We start from the raw sequence: 12,750 nt of genomic DNA on the forward strand, positions 1-12,750 counted from the left end.
CACACATACACACACGCACACGCACACGCACACGCACACGCACACACACACACACACACACACACCACTCAAACACACACACACACACACACACACATTGACACACACATACACAGACATACACACTCTTGCATGCACCACACAAACAGCCCAGCTGAGCCGCCAGAAGATGATCTGGGTGAGAATGATGTCCAGACAAACAAGCATGCACATATTCACACACACGCACACACACATACACACACACACAGAGACCACACCGCACCTGCAGGAGCATTACCCTAGGAATGAGAAGCAGGCCTGGGTGAGAGCAGGAAACACACTCCCTCAGATCGAAGGAGTCGGACCCTGAAAAGCAAAGACATCACGCCCATCCTTCATGTACCATATTAATACTATATAGATACTCCTCCATATGCCACATTCACAAAAGAAAATCATCATTTAGGTTCCTTTCTGGATGATTTCACATTGATCCTTCTGTGTCCTCTCCCAAGAAAACAAAGCGCATGGTGATGTTACATAGCGGCTGACGTTGATCTAGCCCTAATCTGGCTCTGATGTGACCCTAATCTGATGATGATCTAGCCCTAATCTGGCTCTGATGTGACCCTAATCTGATGATGATCTAGCCCTAATCTGGCTCTGATCTGACCCTAATCTAATGATGGATCTAGCCCTAATATGAACCTAATCTGACGATGATCTAGCCCTAATCTGATGATGATCTAGCCCTAATCTGGCTCTGATGTGACCCTGATCTAATGATGATCTAGCCCTAATCTGGCTCTGATGTGACCCTGATCTGATGATGATCTAGCCCTAATCTGGCTCTGATGTGACCCTGATCTGATGCTGATCTAGCCCTGATCTGACCCTGGTCTGGTGCTGATTTAGCCCTAATCTGGCTCTGATCTGACCCTAATCTGATGATGATCTACCCCTGATCTGATCTGAATCTGATGCTGATCTAGCCTTAATATGGCTCTGATCTATTTCATCATCAGCTATCTGTGTTCTGCCCCTGCCCAGTTTTCCTTTGGCTCAGTGCATTTTAGAAAGCATGCACACAGCTGACCCCTGCTTGCTGGTGTGTGTGTGTGTGTGTGTTTGAGTGTGTGTGTGATGCGATGCATACGTGTTCTCCTTGTCAGACACTCAGTTTGATTCTTATCTCTCCCTCATGCCTGCCTGCTTCTTGCCCTAAGGTCTATGAGGTGAGTCAATCATTCAGTACAAAACAATACCGAGCCCTGTTTACTCCTCCTGCATGCACCACCCCTCACACACACACACACACACACACACACACACACACACACACACACACACAAACACACAAGGACACACACACACACAAGGACACACACACTGCACTCACACACACGTCGTCCCTGACCTGGTGTGGATTCTACTGATCCATTCCTTATTCAGCTCCCATCTGGGCTGGAGTCAAACAGAGAGAACAGTGGAGTCTTGGGAACTGAGTTCTTAGTTCTTCTCAGTTGAGCTGAAAAGAACTATATGAAGGCAGTTCCTTACTCTCCCATATTAGCTCCTTTTAAACTTTGTGTGTGTGTGTGTGTTCTCACTGTGCTTCTCCAGTCCTGTCCCTCCTCAGTGTTTTTCTAGGAGCGACACTTATCCTCTCCTCCCCTGCACCCCCCTAAATAGCCCCCCCCCCCCCCCCCCCACACACACACACCCATACACATCTGCACTGATGAGTCATATACCGGCACCTCAGCGCCTCTGTCTTTCCTCCCCCCATCCTTTCATTGTGTACGGTTCTGTTCATCCCGACCTCAAGTGCATCATCCTCTCATTGTGTACGGTTCGCTTCATCCCGACCTCATGTGCATCACAGATAACAGACTCAACAGCCGGAGCGCTGCCCGCCCGCCCGCCCGCTGGCAGTATCAATCCCAGCTGAAGCTGCAGCGGGCCCACACAAGCGTCTCCTCTGAAAGGAAGAGCAACTATACTCTCTGTGTGCCTCTCTGTCAGCGCACGTGTGTTATTCATCATGGAGGCTGTGACGCACATGAGAAACATATTGAATGGAGACATGATTGCACTTCATCTCAATTCCAGTGGACTCGCTTTCTGCCTCTTGTCTCAAACATGTCATCATCCACGACATTCCAGATCGTTCCATCTGGAACACATTAGTGACTCTCTCTCTTTCTCTCTCCCTCCCTCTATCTCTCTCTCTCTCTCTCTCTCTCTTTCTTTCTCCTCTTCCTCTCTCTCTCTCTCTCCCTCTCTCTCTCTCCCTCTCTCTCCATCTCCCTCTCTCTCCCCCCCTCTCTCTCTCTCTCTCTCTCTCTCTCTCTCTCTCTCTCTTTCCCTCTCTCTCTCTCTCCCCTCTCTCTCTCTCCCTCTCTCTCTCTCTCTCTCTCTCCGCTTCCTCTCATCCTCTGTGGCATGTTACGGGGTTCACATCATGACATCTATGTGTTGAGATAAGACTCCATGTTTCTTAGCTGTTATGAACCGCACCTACAATAAAAACTAATTCGTCTCATTTTACAACTGTCATAAATTTAATAAGGTTTTTATAAGTGACCAATAAAAGCTCCCATTGTTTTTCGACATGATAATCAAGTCTGGAAGAACCCCACAATCACCCGGTCGGTCTGTCTTGTTTATCTGTGTGGGGAGGTGCTCAGTGTGTGATTCAGAGAATACTGCAGAGGAAAGGACATTCTCAAGGTCAACATTTGGGCTTGTTTGACTGCAGTGGTGCTGCCACACGAGCCTGAGCCCATCCCACACACACCACTCACACACACACACCACTCACACACACATACACCACTCACACACACACACACCACTCACACACACACACACACACACCACTCACACACCAACACACACACCACTCACACACACACACCACTCACACACACACACACACACCACTCAAACACACCACTCACACACACACACACCACTCACACATACATACACCACTCACACACACACACACCACTCACACATACATACACCACTCACACTCATACACCATTCACACACACACACACCACTCACACACACACACACACCACTCACACACCACTCACACACACACATACCACTCACACACACACACACCACTCACACACCACTCACACACACACATACCACTCACACACACCACTCACACACACATACATACACCACTCACACACATACACCACTCACACACACACACAACACTCACACACACACACACCACTCACACACACCACTCACACACACACACACCACTCACACACACACACTCACACAGTGCTGTGAGCTGCAGACTGCCTAAGATAACACCTTGTTAGGATTGTTTGTGTGTCTGTGTGTGTGCATCTGTATGTGTGTGTGTGTTTGTGTGAGGATGTGTGTTATGTCTTTGTGCTTTCTTAGCACTCTCTAGCTCCTGTGTGTGTGTGTGTGTGTGTGTGTGTGTGTGTGTGTGTGTGTGTGTGTGTGTGTGTGTGTGTGTGTGTGTGTGTGTGTGAGGATGTGTGTGAGTATGCGTGTTATGTCTTTGTGCATTCTTAGCACTCTAGCTCCTGTGTGTGTGTGCAAGTGTGTGTGTGTGTGTGTTTACAGTGACAGCTTTGATTTCAGGCTAGTTAATTATGTCCATCTCTCCAATCCAGCGCAGCACGCTACACTGTGACATCTCCCTATTAGCCTCTGGTCTAATGTCCCATTCTCTCTTCACTCTAATCTAATCACCAGAATCATCAGAACAATCTAATTGAATTGCTTCTCATTTCCTGCTGTGAAGGAGACACAATGCATTCCCGTCTCTGTCAGACAGTTGTGACATCATTTGTTTAGTTCCCATATCCCCCCTCTCTCTCTCTGTCTCTCTGCAGCTGAGGAGCTCCTTCAACAAGGCCTTCAGCAAGAAGGGCTCCAAGCTCTCTGCCTCCTACGCGGACATCGAGGAGATCGCCACGCCGGAGTCGTCCGCCCCCTCCTCTCCCAAACTGCACCATGACCCAGAGAACCCCCCCGCCTCGCTGAAGTCCTCGGTTTCAGCCTTAACCTCAGCCTCAGCCTCAGCCTCAGCCTCAGCCTTGGGGTAAGAGAACCTTCACACGGAGCAGCTAAGTGGTATGGAGAGGACTCTGGTCTGGCTCTAATCAGGCTCTACTCAAGGCTACATATTTCCCAGAGTCAGCCAATGTAGTGTATCTCTGCACAAGCCCCAGTACCACCTCCTCCACTGTAGTGTATCTCTACAAAGGCCCCAGTACCACCTCCTCCACTGTAGTGTATCTCTACAAAGACCCCAGTACCACCACCTCCACTGTAGTGTATCTCTACAAAGGCCCCAGTACCACCTCCTCCACTGTAATGTATATCTGCACAGGCCCCAGTACCACCTCACCCATAGGCACAGTTCATGTAGAACCGCATTGAGAAGATTAGACTTCGTACTGATTGACTTCCTCTGCTTGATTTGACTCAGTCGTGTATCTTTGACTGTCAGCTGTAGTTTGTTCTTTACACCTGAGTTACAAGGATCCCATCCCAAGATACAGAACACAGAGGCTGAAAACTTCTCTGAGGTTACCATCTCTCTCTCTCTCTCTCTCTCTCTCTCTCTCTCTCCTGTAGGATGTGTGAGGCAGAGGATGAAGAGGAGGAAGGTGAGGGCGAGGGCGAGGAGAAGGTGGTGACAACGCTGCGCTCGGAACTCTGGGAAAAGGAACGGAAGCTGACAGATATCCGACTGGAGGCACTTAGCTCCGCCCACCAGCTGGAACAGCTGCGCGAGGCTATGACAAACATGGAGGTGTGTGCGCGTGTGTGTGTGGGTATTGTCATGCCCGGCTCACAGGCATGCCAAATAACAGAGAGTCACACAGGATTTAACGCCAAACAGTATGATTTTATTTAGCAACTAGGGTTATATTACCAGGCCAGACTACGGTGAGATGGGGCAGTCAGTGAATCAGTAAGGTTGTCGTGTATGTATGCATGCTAGGGCAGTAGATAAAATGTTGTATCTCAGTAGGTACGGAGCGATGAGCATTGCGCAAGACGAGCAGTAGGGAGCAAGGCTTCCACGCGATCTCTCTCTCTCTGAATCTCCCATGAAATCCGTGGGCGGTGCTCTTATAGTAGCAGACCCAGGTGTTCCCAATAACGAACGAGCTGGCCACACCTGCGGGGCATCTGTAATACAAAGACAAGTAGCTCTCCCAGCCACCAGAAGAGGCGGGGTCGTCACAGTATGCATATGTGTATGTGTTGGTACGTGTGTGTGTGTGCCCCCCTCCCCCGTGCCCCCCTCCCTTCTCCCCCTCTCCTGGGCACAGGCCACGCAGGGGTGACATTATGAAAAATGTATTTGGTGAATGGCAGATGTCGGCACACTGGTGATTGATATCATTAAAAGGGTCTCAGTCCGAGAAGTACAAGGGTCTCATTTGTAGAACATTCGGGTAAATGTCACAGATAAATGTCACTATTCCCATCTGACACACTCACTTCCGTTTCCAAGGTAACCGTGGAGAGCCTGAAGGCTGAGAATGACCAGCTAAAGACAGGAGGCCCCTCCTCCAGACCCACAAGCTCCAGCTCCCAGTCCTCAGGGCTCATGTCACTGGGCACCTCGTCGCCACGGCAATCAATGGCTGCATCACTGCCTAAGACACTCAGCATGAGTATGGGAGAGAGTGGAGGACCAGGTAAGGTCCCTCAGACGCAGACAGACACACACACACACACACACACACACACACACTTACATACACACACGCACACATGCACACACATACTCAGAAACACACACACACAAAATGAGGCACTGACATCTTTGATTTAAAGCATCCTTTCAGACACACACATGGCATGCAGAATGCCATACATATATACACACATGCTTATGTGTATACACACAAATGCAGACAAACACATACACACACACACACACACACACAGAGATAAATAGACCACACAAGCACTAAACACATGTTTATACAATGAGGATGCAGACATACAGATTTACACACACACACACACACACACACACACACACACACACACACACACACACACACACACACACACCTATACACGTTAAAAGACATTCTAAGAGATATTTACTGATACATAACATGCTTTGATTTGATTCATTCTTAGGTTTTGTTTTATGTCTCGACATATACAAGTGAAGCTGCAATGAATGCCAAACTTTTCCAACTTTTCGACCTTTCGCTACTGCAGTGCTTAATGCGATGCCTTAGCCTTGAGGGGCCTGTGGGGGCGGCTGGATCATTAAGACAAATGAAACAAAGTGTTCTTCATTTCTCCAAATGATTGGCCTATCTTCTACCATTACACCCCCACCAGCGTTGGTGTGGCACTCAAGACTAATGATTAGCCTGGAATCCCAATCCATCTCTGCCTCCTGCCAGTACTGCAGTCATGATGTACAGCTGAGAATCCCAGCCACGTGAAATCACAGCGGGAGATACGGCTCTTTATCTCTCTCTGTGTCTCTATCTCTCTCTATCTCTCTCTGTGTCTCTATCTCTCTCTATCTCTCTCTGTGTCTCTCTGTGTCTCTCTATCTCTCTCTGTGTCTCTCTATCTCTCTCTGTGTCTCTCTGTGTCTCTCTATCTCTCTATATATCTCTCTTGTCCTCCTCTCTGTGTACTCTTCTTCTCTTGTCATTCCCTCTCTCTCTGTTTATTTTTCTCTTTCTCTCCTTTCCCCTCTATCTCTTTGTTCTCCCTCTCTCCCTCTCTCTCTGCCTATATACCTCCATCCCTCTCTCTCTCTTCTCCCCCTTCTCTCTCTCTCTCTCTTTTGTTGACCCGGTAATATGTGTGTATGTACTTTCCTATGGTTTGGGTATAGCAGGGGTAGGGCTACATAGTAGCCTCTTCAGGAGTCCTTGATCCATGTGATGGTTCAATAGAAGGGTTTTAAACGTCGAACACCTGTCTCCTCCTCTCTGTCTCTCTCTCCAGATGTGCTGCAGTCGGATGCTGGAGGTGTTGTGGCTCAGAAGGATGAGAGTCTGGTACGGGTGGTGGTGCGAGTGCCAGACCAACACATCTTCAAGGAGGTGAGCATCTCTGCCTGTCTGTCTGTCTGTTTGCCTGTCTGTCTGTCTGTCTGTCTGCCTGTCTGCCTGTCGGTCTGTCTTTAAGGGGATACTTTTATCCATCATGACAGGACCACTGGTATTTACACACTTAAAGCACATAGCAGCAGTTAGCAATCACTCAGACCAGCTCGTCCTCAAAGAAGTGAGCCTCTCATCTCTGTCACTCCTTCACACCCCCTTCCTTAAAAACATGCCTCCATCTTCCATGACTGTCAGATGCAGATAGATGCTTACACGCTCACGGTCCAGAACAGCAGTTAGTGATCAACCGAACACGTCTGAGGCACAAGTCATGTCTGTCTGGCATGGAGCATATTGTATGGAGGCTCATTAGGCTCATTTAGGAATGGTACAAGGAGTTCACACACACACAGGTGATACACTGATTTGAAGTTAAGGAGTTCACACATACACACAGGTGATACACTGATTTGAAGTAGGACGTTGTTGTCACTGTTGTCCTCACACTGCTGTTATTTTAACCCTGCTTATATCTGAGCAGGGTACCTCATACCCTATGCTAGCATTTATATACAATATATATTATTGCCACCATCGACATGTTTCTCTGTTCCTACTCCCCTTACCCCTGTAATAGTAACCCTATCAGCACAGTGTATATCCACTAAACTGGTCTTGTCTGTATCATGTATTTACCACTGGATGACTGTATATATATTATCTACCAAATGCAGGCTATGTACAACACCTGTTGTTTCCCTTCCCCTTCTACCACACAACCCTCCCCCCTTCCCCCCTTCCTATCTCCACCCGGCCGACCTCAAGCAGATGGGTTCCCCCTTATGTGCCGTGGTTCTGCTTAAGGTTCCTTCCTGACTAACAGGGAGTTTTTTCTTGCCCGTGTTGCCATTGTGCTTGCACTAAGGGGGTTTCAGGCTCTGGGCTCTGTAAAGCGCCTAGAGACAATTGTATTGTTATGGCGCTATATAAATAAAATTGAATTGAATTATAGTTCTGACCATGTCTGTGACTCTGAGACCATGCCTGTGACTCTGAGACCATGCCTGTGACTGAGACCATGTCTGTGACTCTGAGACCATGTCTGTGACTCTGTGACTCTGAGACCATGCCTGTGACTCTGAGACCATGCCTGTGACTGAGACCATGTCTGTGACTCTGAGACCATGTCTGTGACTCTGAGACCATTTGTTATTGTATTGTTGTATTGTGTTATTTTGCTGCCAGTGATGCCAGTCTGTACTCTTGGTTCTGGTTCTGGCTCTGTTTTCGTAACCCTGGTGACGGCTCTGTTGTGTGCCCCTGGCGCTGACCCACAGGAGATGAAGCAGCAGGACTTCTACATCGGAGCGGTTCGGATCAGCCCCAGGGCCGACTGGATCTCTCTGGACACGGCTGTTGGCCAGGCCTTGAGGGTGTGTGTCTCAGACTCTCTCTCTGTCTCCCACGTTCTCTCTCTCTCTCCCTCTCTCTCTCTCTCTCTCTCGCTCCCTCCCTCTTTCTTTCTCTCTCTCCCTCTCTCTCCCTCACTTCCTGTTCCTGTCAGATTCACCCTTTTACACACACATATGCCCTCTCTTTCTTTTTCTCTCTCTCCTTCTCTCTCTCTCTGTCTCTCCTCTCTCTCTTTCTCTCTAACTTTATCTTTCTCCCTCTTCTTAGTTTCACCGTTTCACACACTCTCTTTTTTCCTCCTTCTTCCCCACGCTGTGTGTGCTATTCCCCTCTAGGCCTGTCTCTCCCCATCTTTGTCTGTCTGTCCTCCTCTCATTATCTTTCTCTCTCTCTCTCTCTCTCTCCATCTCTCTCTCTCTCTGCCCATCTTTGTCTGTGTCTGTCCTCCTCTCATTATCTCTCTGTTCTCTCTCTCTCTCTCTCTCCATCTCTCCCTCTCTCTGCATCTCTCTCTCTCTCCATCTCTCTCTCTCTCTCCCCATCTTTGTCTGCGTCTGTCCTCCTCTCATTATCTCTCTGTTCTCCATCTCTCTCTCTCCCTCTCTCCCCATCTTTGTCTGTGTCTGTCCTCCTCTCATTATCTCTCTGTTCTCCATCTCTCTCTCTCTCTCTCTCTCTCTCTCTCCATCTCTCTCTCTCTCTCCCTCCATCCTTCTGTGGGTCTCTGACCTCCCTTTCCCCTCCTCATATCTGTTCCCATCATCCACTTCTAATCTCCGCTCATGATTGCACCCCCTCACTAATAATGACAGAAGAGTAAAACCCTAACTGGAGATTTAGAGGACTGCAGGATTCGCCCCTCTCCTCATCAGCCCACACACTCACTGCCAAAAAACTCATCTAAACTTTTCACTTAACAACTGTGTGTTGTTTGATACATTTAAAAGCTAAGCACAATGAAACCCCCCTTTGAGCCAGCTTATGAGAGTTACATATCACATTAAGACAGAGCTTACCTTAGGGATGAGCCGTATCCACCTCCACTCCACAGTGGTTTAATGCTCACCCTGTTTTACTGTGTGTGTGTGTGTGTGTGTGTGTGTGTGTGATCCATGATCCATGTCTCTGTGTGACCCGTAAAGGAGTACCTGGCGCTGTTGGACCCCAGCTCCAGCCTGGGTCTGTCCATGGAGTCCATCCTCAGCTACAGCCTGGGCCACTACAGACGGGTGATGGGGGCCGAGCCTCCCGAGACCCCCCCGTCCCGCTGCCTCGCCAAGAGCCCCAGCTGCCTCGGTGTGACCCTCAAAGGTGAGCGGACAGAGAGAGAGAGGTCTAGTTAGCGTTAAAGGTGCAGTCTGCGATTCTGGCAGAAGGTTGTTGGTATTTGAGCTTAAAGTGGCATTATGCAGCAATTGTACTTCAGGATTAGGGTTAGGATAAGCAGTTTTACCTTAAAATAACAGCTTTAAAAAAATTGGGGCGCTACAATGACTTTTAATATGGAGAATCGCCTCCATGCCATTGCCATACCAGGGTCCGTATCAATATAACTACTAAATGTAGGTTTGCCTGAAGCCGCCCGGTTTCTACTGTCTGCCGAACTAGTAAGTAGCTTATTTGCCGTTTTGCTTTGTCTTGTGTTGCACTTGCTTGATGTTTGACTGTGTTAGGACAGTTGTTGACTAACTAGTTTGTCATAATGTCAAAGTCAGCACATTTCAAGAGATTTTGTTAGTTTTAGCCGCTAGCTTATCGTTAGCGATTAGCAATTGTTCCGTTATGCTACTTTAACAGCCGTGCTCCTGAAGCATTTACATTTACATTTAGTCATTTAGCAGACGCTTTTGTTCAAAGCGACGTACAAGGGAGAGAATAGTCAAGCTACGAGCAATAGAACCTGGTGTAACAATGAATACTACTTTACATAAGAAATATAACAAAATGAAATAAAAAAGAAAAAGAAGTGCAGAAATGTAACTGCTGTAATTGCAAGTTACGCACTAGTTGAAGTGCCGGGAAGTGCTCTCTGAAGAGTTGGGTCTTCAAAAGCTTCTTAAAGGTGGAGAGGGACGCCCCTGCTCTGGTAGTGCTAGGTAGTTCATTCCATCAACGTGGAACTACAAATGAGAATAGTCTGGACTGCCGTACTTGCACAGTGCCAAACGACGCTCACTAGAAGAGTGCAGCATCCATCCCTCTCCACCTTTAAGAAGCTTTTGAAGACCCAACTCTTCAGAGAGCACTTCCCGTCCTAACTGGCACTTCAACTAGTGCGTAACTTGCAATTACAGCAGTTACATTTCTGCACTTCTTTTTCTTTTTTATTTCATTTTGTTATATTTCTTATGTAAAGCATTGCCACAAAAGTCAAAGTTCACAATGACATTATTAGTGATCCTTCTGCGGTTGCCAATGCTTTTAACCAACACTTCTCCACTATTTGTAGTTCACAATCGTTCAACCTCTCTTACTCTAATCCGATAGACGAGTTAAGCAGCTACTTCTCATTCGCTACAATGAATCCTACTGACGTCCAACAGGCAATCTTTGATCTAAAGGCAGGTAATGGTACTGATCCTGATGGTCTGGAGATCAAGTTTATTAAGCTCGCCTCTCATGTACTGGCATTTCCTTTATCGGATTTATTTAACTTATCGTTATCCACCTGTGTGGTTCCATCAATGTGGAAGTCTGCCAGAGTAACACCAATACACAAGGGTGGCGATGCACTTGACCTTAACAACTACAGACCCATTTCCATCATAAGTAGTATAGCAAAAGTGTTTGAAAAACTAATATTTAATCAACTATTTAAATATATTAATGATTTCTCCATTCTGTCACCTAATCAATCTGGTTTCAGACCTAAGTTTTCTACAACTACTGCTCTTCTAAAATTTACCAATGATGTCTCATCCTCCTTAGGCAATAACATGTCCACTGGCGCAATATTTATAGATCTCACTAAGGCCTTCGATATGGTTGATCATTATATGCTTCTTGACAAACTACATGCGATAGGCCTCTCTAAACAATCTCTTCTCTGGTTTAACTCTTATCTCCATTCTAGACGTCAGCGTGTCTCTTTTCAGGGTTATCTATCAGAATCCTTAATAATGGAAAAAGGTGTCCCTCAAGGCTCTTCTTTAGGGCCTCTTTTATTTTCTATATTTATCAATGATCTTCCTCAAATATGCTCAGACTGTCTTATTCATCTATATGCAGATGACACGGTGATCTATGCATTTAACGCGTCGATATCTAGGATTCAATCCACACTGCAATCTAACTTCAATGCCATCCAACTTTGGTTCCATTCCAACCACCTACTACTCAATAAGAAAAAATCATATAGTATGCTGTTTCCCACCAGATCAGCTACATTGAATCAAGACAACAATCTCTTACTTAAATTCTTAGATGATACTCCGCTAGTTAAAGTTGATGAACTCAAATATTTGGGCCTTGTACTTGACTCACAACTCTCCTTTAGGCGTCACATTCATTCAGTAGTCAATAAAATAAATTGTAATTTACGAATATTGTATCGTTCTATTAACTGTTTCACTCAACTGATTAGGTTAAGAATTGTGACACAGCTAATATTTCCTATATTAGACTATGTAGATGTTGTCTATCAAAACACATCAGAATCCAATCTAAAAGCACTAAATGTTGTTTTCAATAGTATGTGCAGATTTGTGTTGAGATGTCCGTTCACTACTCACCATTGTATTATGTATAACACACTGAATTTATTATCACCAAAAGCCAGAAGACAGGTTCACTGGTACCAGATTATATTCAAATGTATCTACTCTGACTATCCTCCTTACCTGAAGGAATATTTAATTCCATATAGACCTATCTACAGACTGACACACCGAATACCCCTTCTTTACTGTACCAAACATCTCAAAAGAGAGTGGCAGGCGTACCTTTAAATGTAAAGCCCCTTCAGACTGGAATAGCCTACCAGGGTCTCTAAGATCTATCACTTCTTTGCACTCCTTTAAAATATCCCTTTATAATCACTTACAAGCAAATTGTTGCTGTAAATGTTTTGCTCATGTTTGACTGGACTTTTTATTTATTTTTTATTTATGAATAAATACTGTACGTGTGTATGGGTGAAGGTTTGTGTATATGTGTGCATATATATGTATGTATATATGTATGTATATGTGGATGTATGTATATGTGTATATATGCCTCTCAATAATACGATATGTATTCA

At 46.2% G+C, this 12,750-nt stretch overlaps 1 protein-coding gene across 1 annotated transcript in view; it reads left to right on the top strand.

Moving 5' to 3' along the window:
- The window catches only part of nav1b (neuron navigator 1b), a 62,855-nt gene that overhangs the window by 37,293 nt on the left and 12,812 nt on the right, over window positions 1–12,750 (top strand). Inside the window, exons 16-22 of the mRNA XM_042707823.1 lie at window positions 1,209–1,217; window positions 3,885–4,093; window positions 4,633–4,810; window positions 5,522–5,708; window positions 6,997–7,094; window positions 8,435–8,530; window positions 9,653–9,821. Coding sequence (XP_042563757.1) covers window positions 1,209–1,217; window positions 3,885–4,093; window positions 4,633–4,810; window positions 5,522–5,708; window positions 6,997–7,094; window positions 8,435–8,530; window positions 9,653–9,821 — 946 coding nt within the window. The remainder of the gene's footprint in view (window positions 1–1,208; window positions 1,218–3,884; window positions 4,094–4,632; window positions 4,811–5,521; window positions 5,709–6,996; window positions 7,095–8,434; window positions 8,531–9,652; window positions 9,822–12,750) is intronic.

The sequence above is a fragment of the Clupea harengus genome, chromosome 5 (assembly GCF_900700415.2).
Source record: "Clupea harengus chromosome 5, Ch_v2.0.2, whole genome shotgun sequence".
Classification (NCBI taxonomy): Eukaryota; Metazoa; Chordata; class Actinopteri; order Clupeiformes; family Clupeidae; genus Clupea; species Clupea harengus.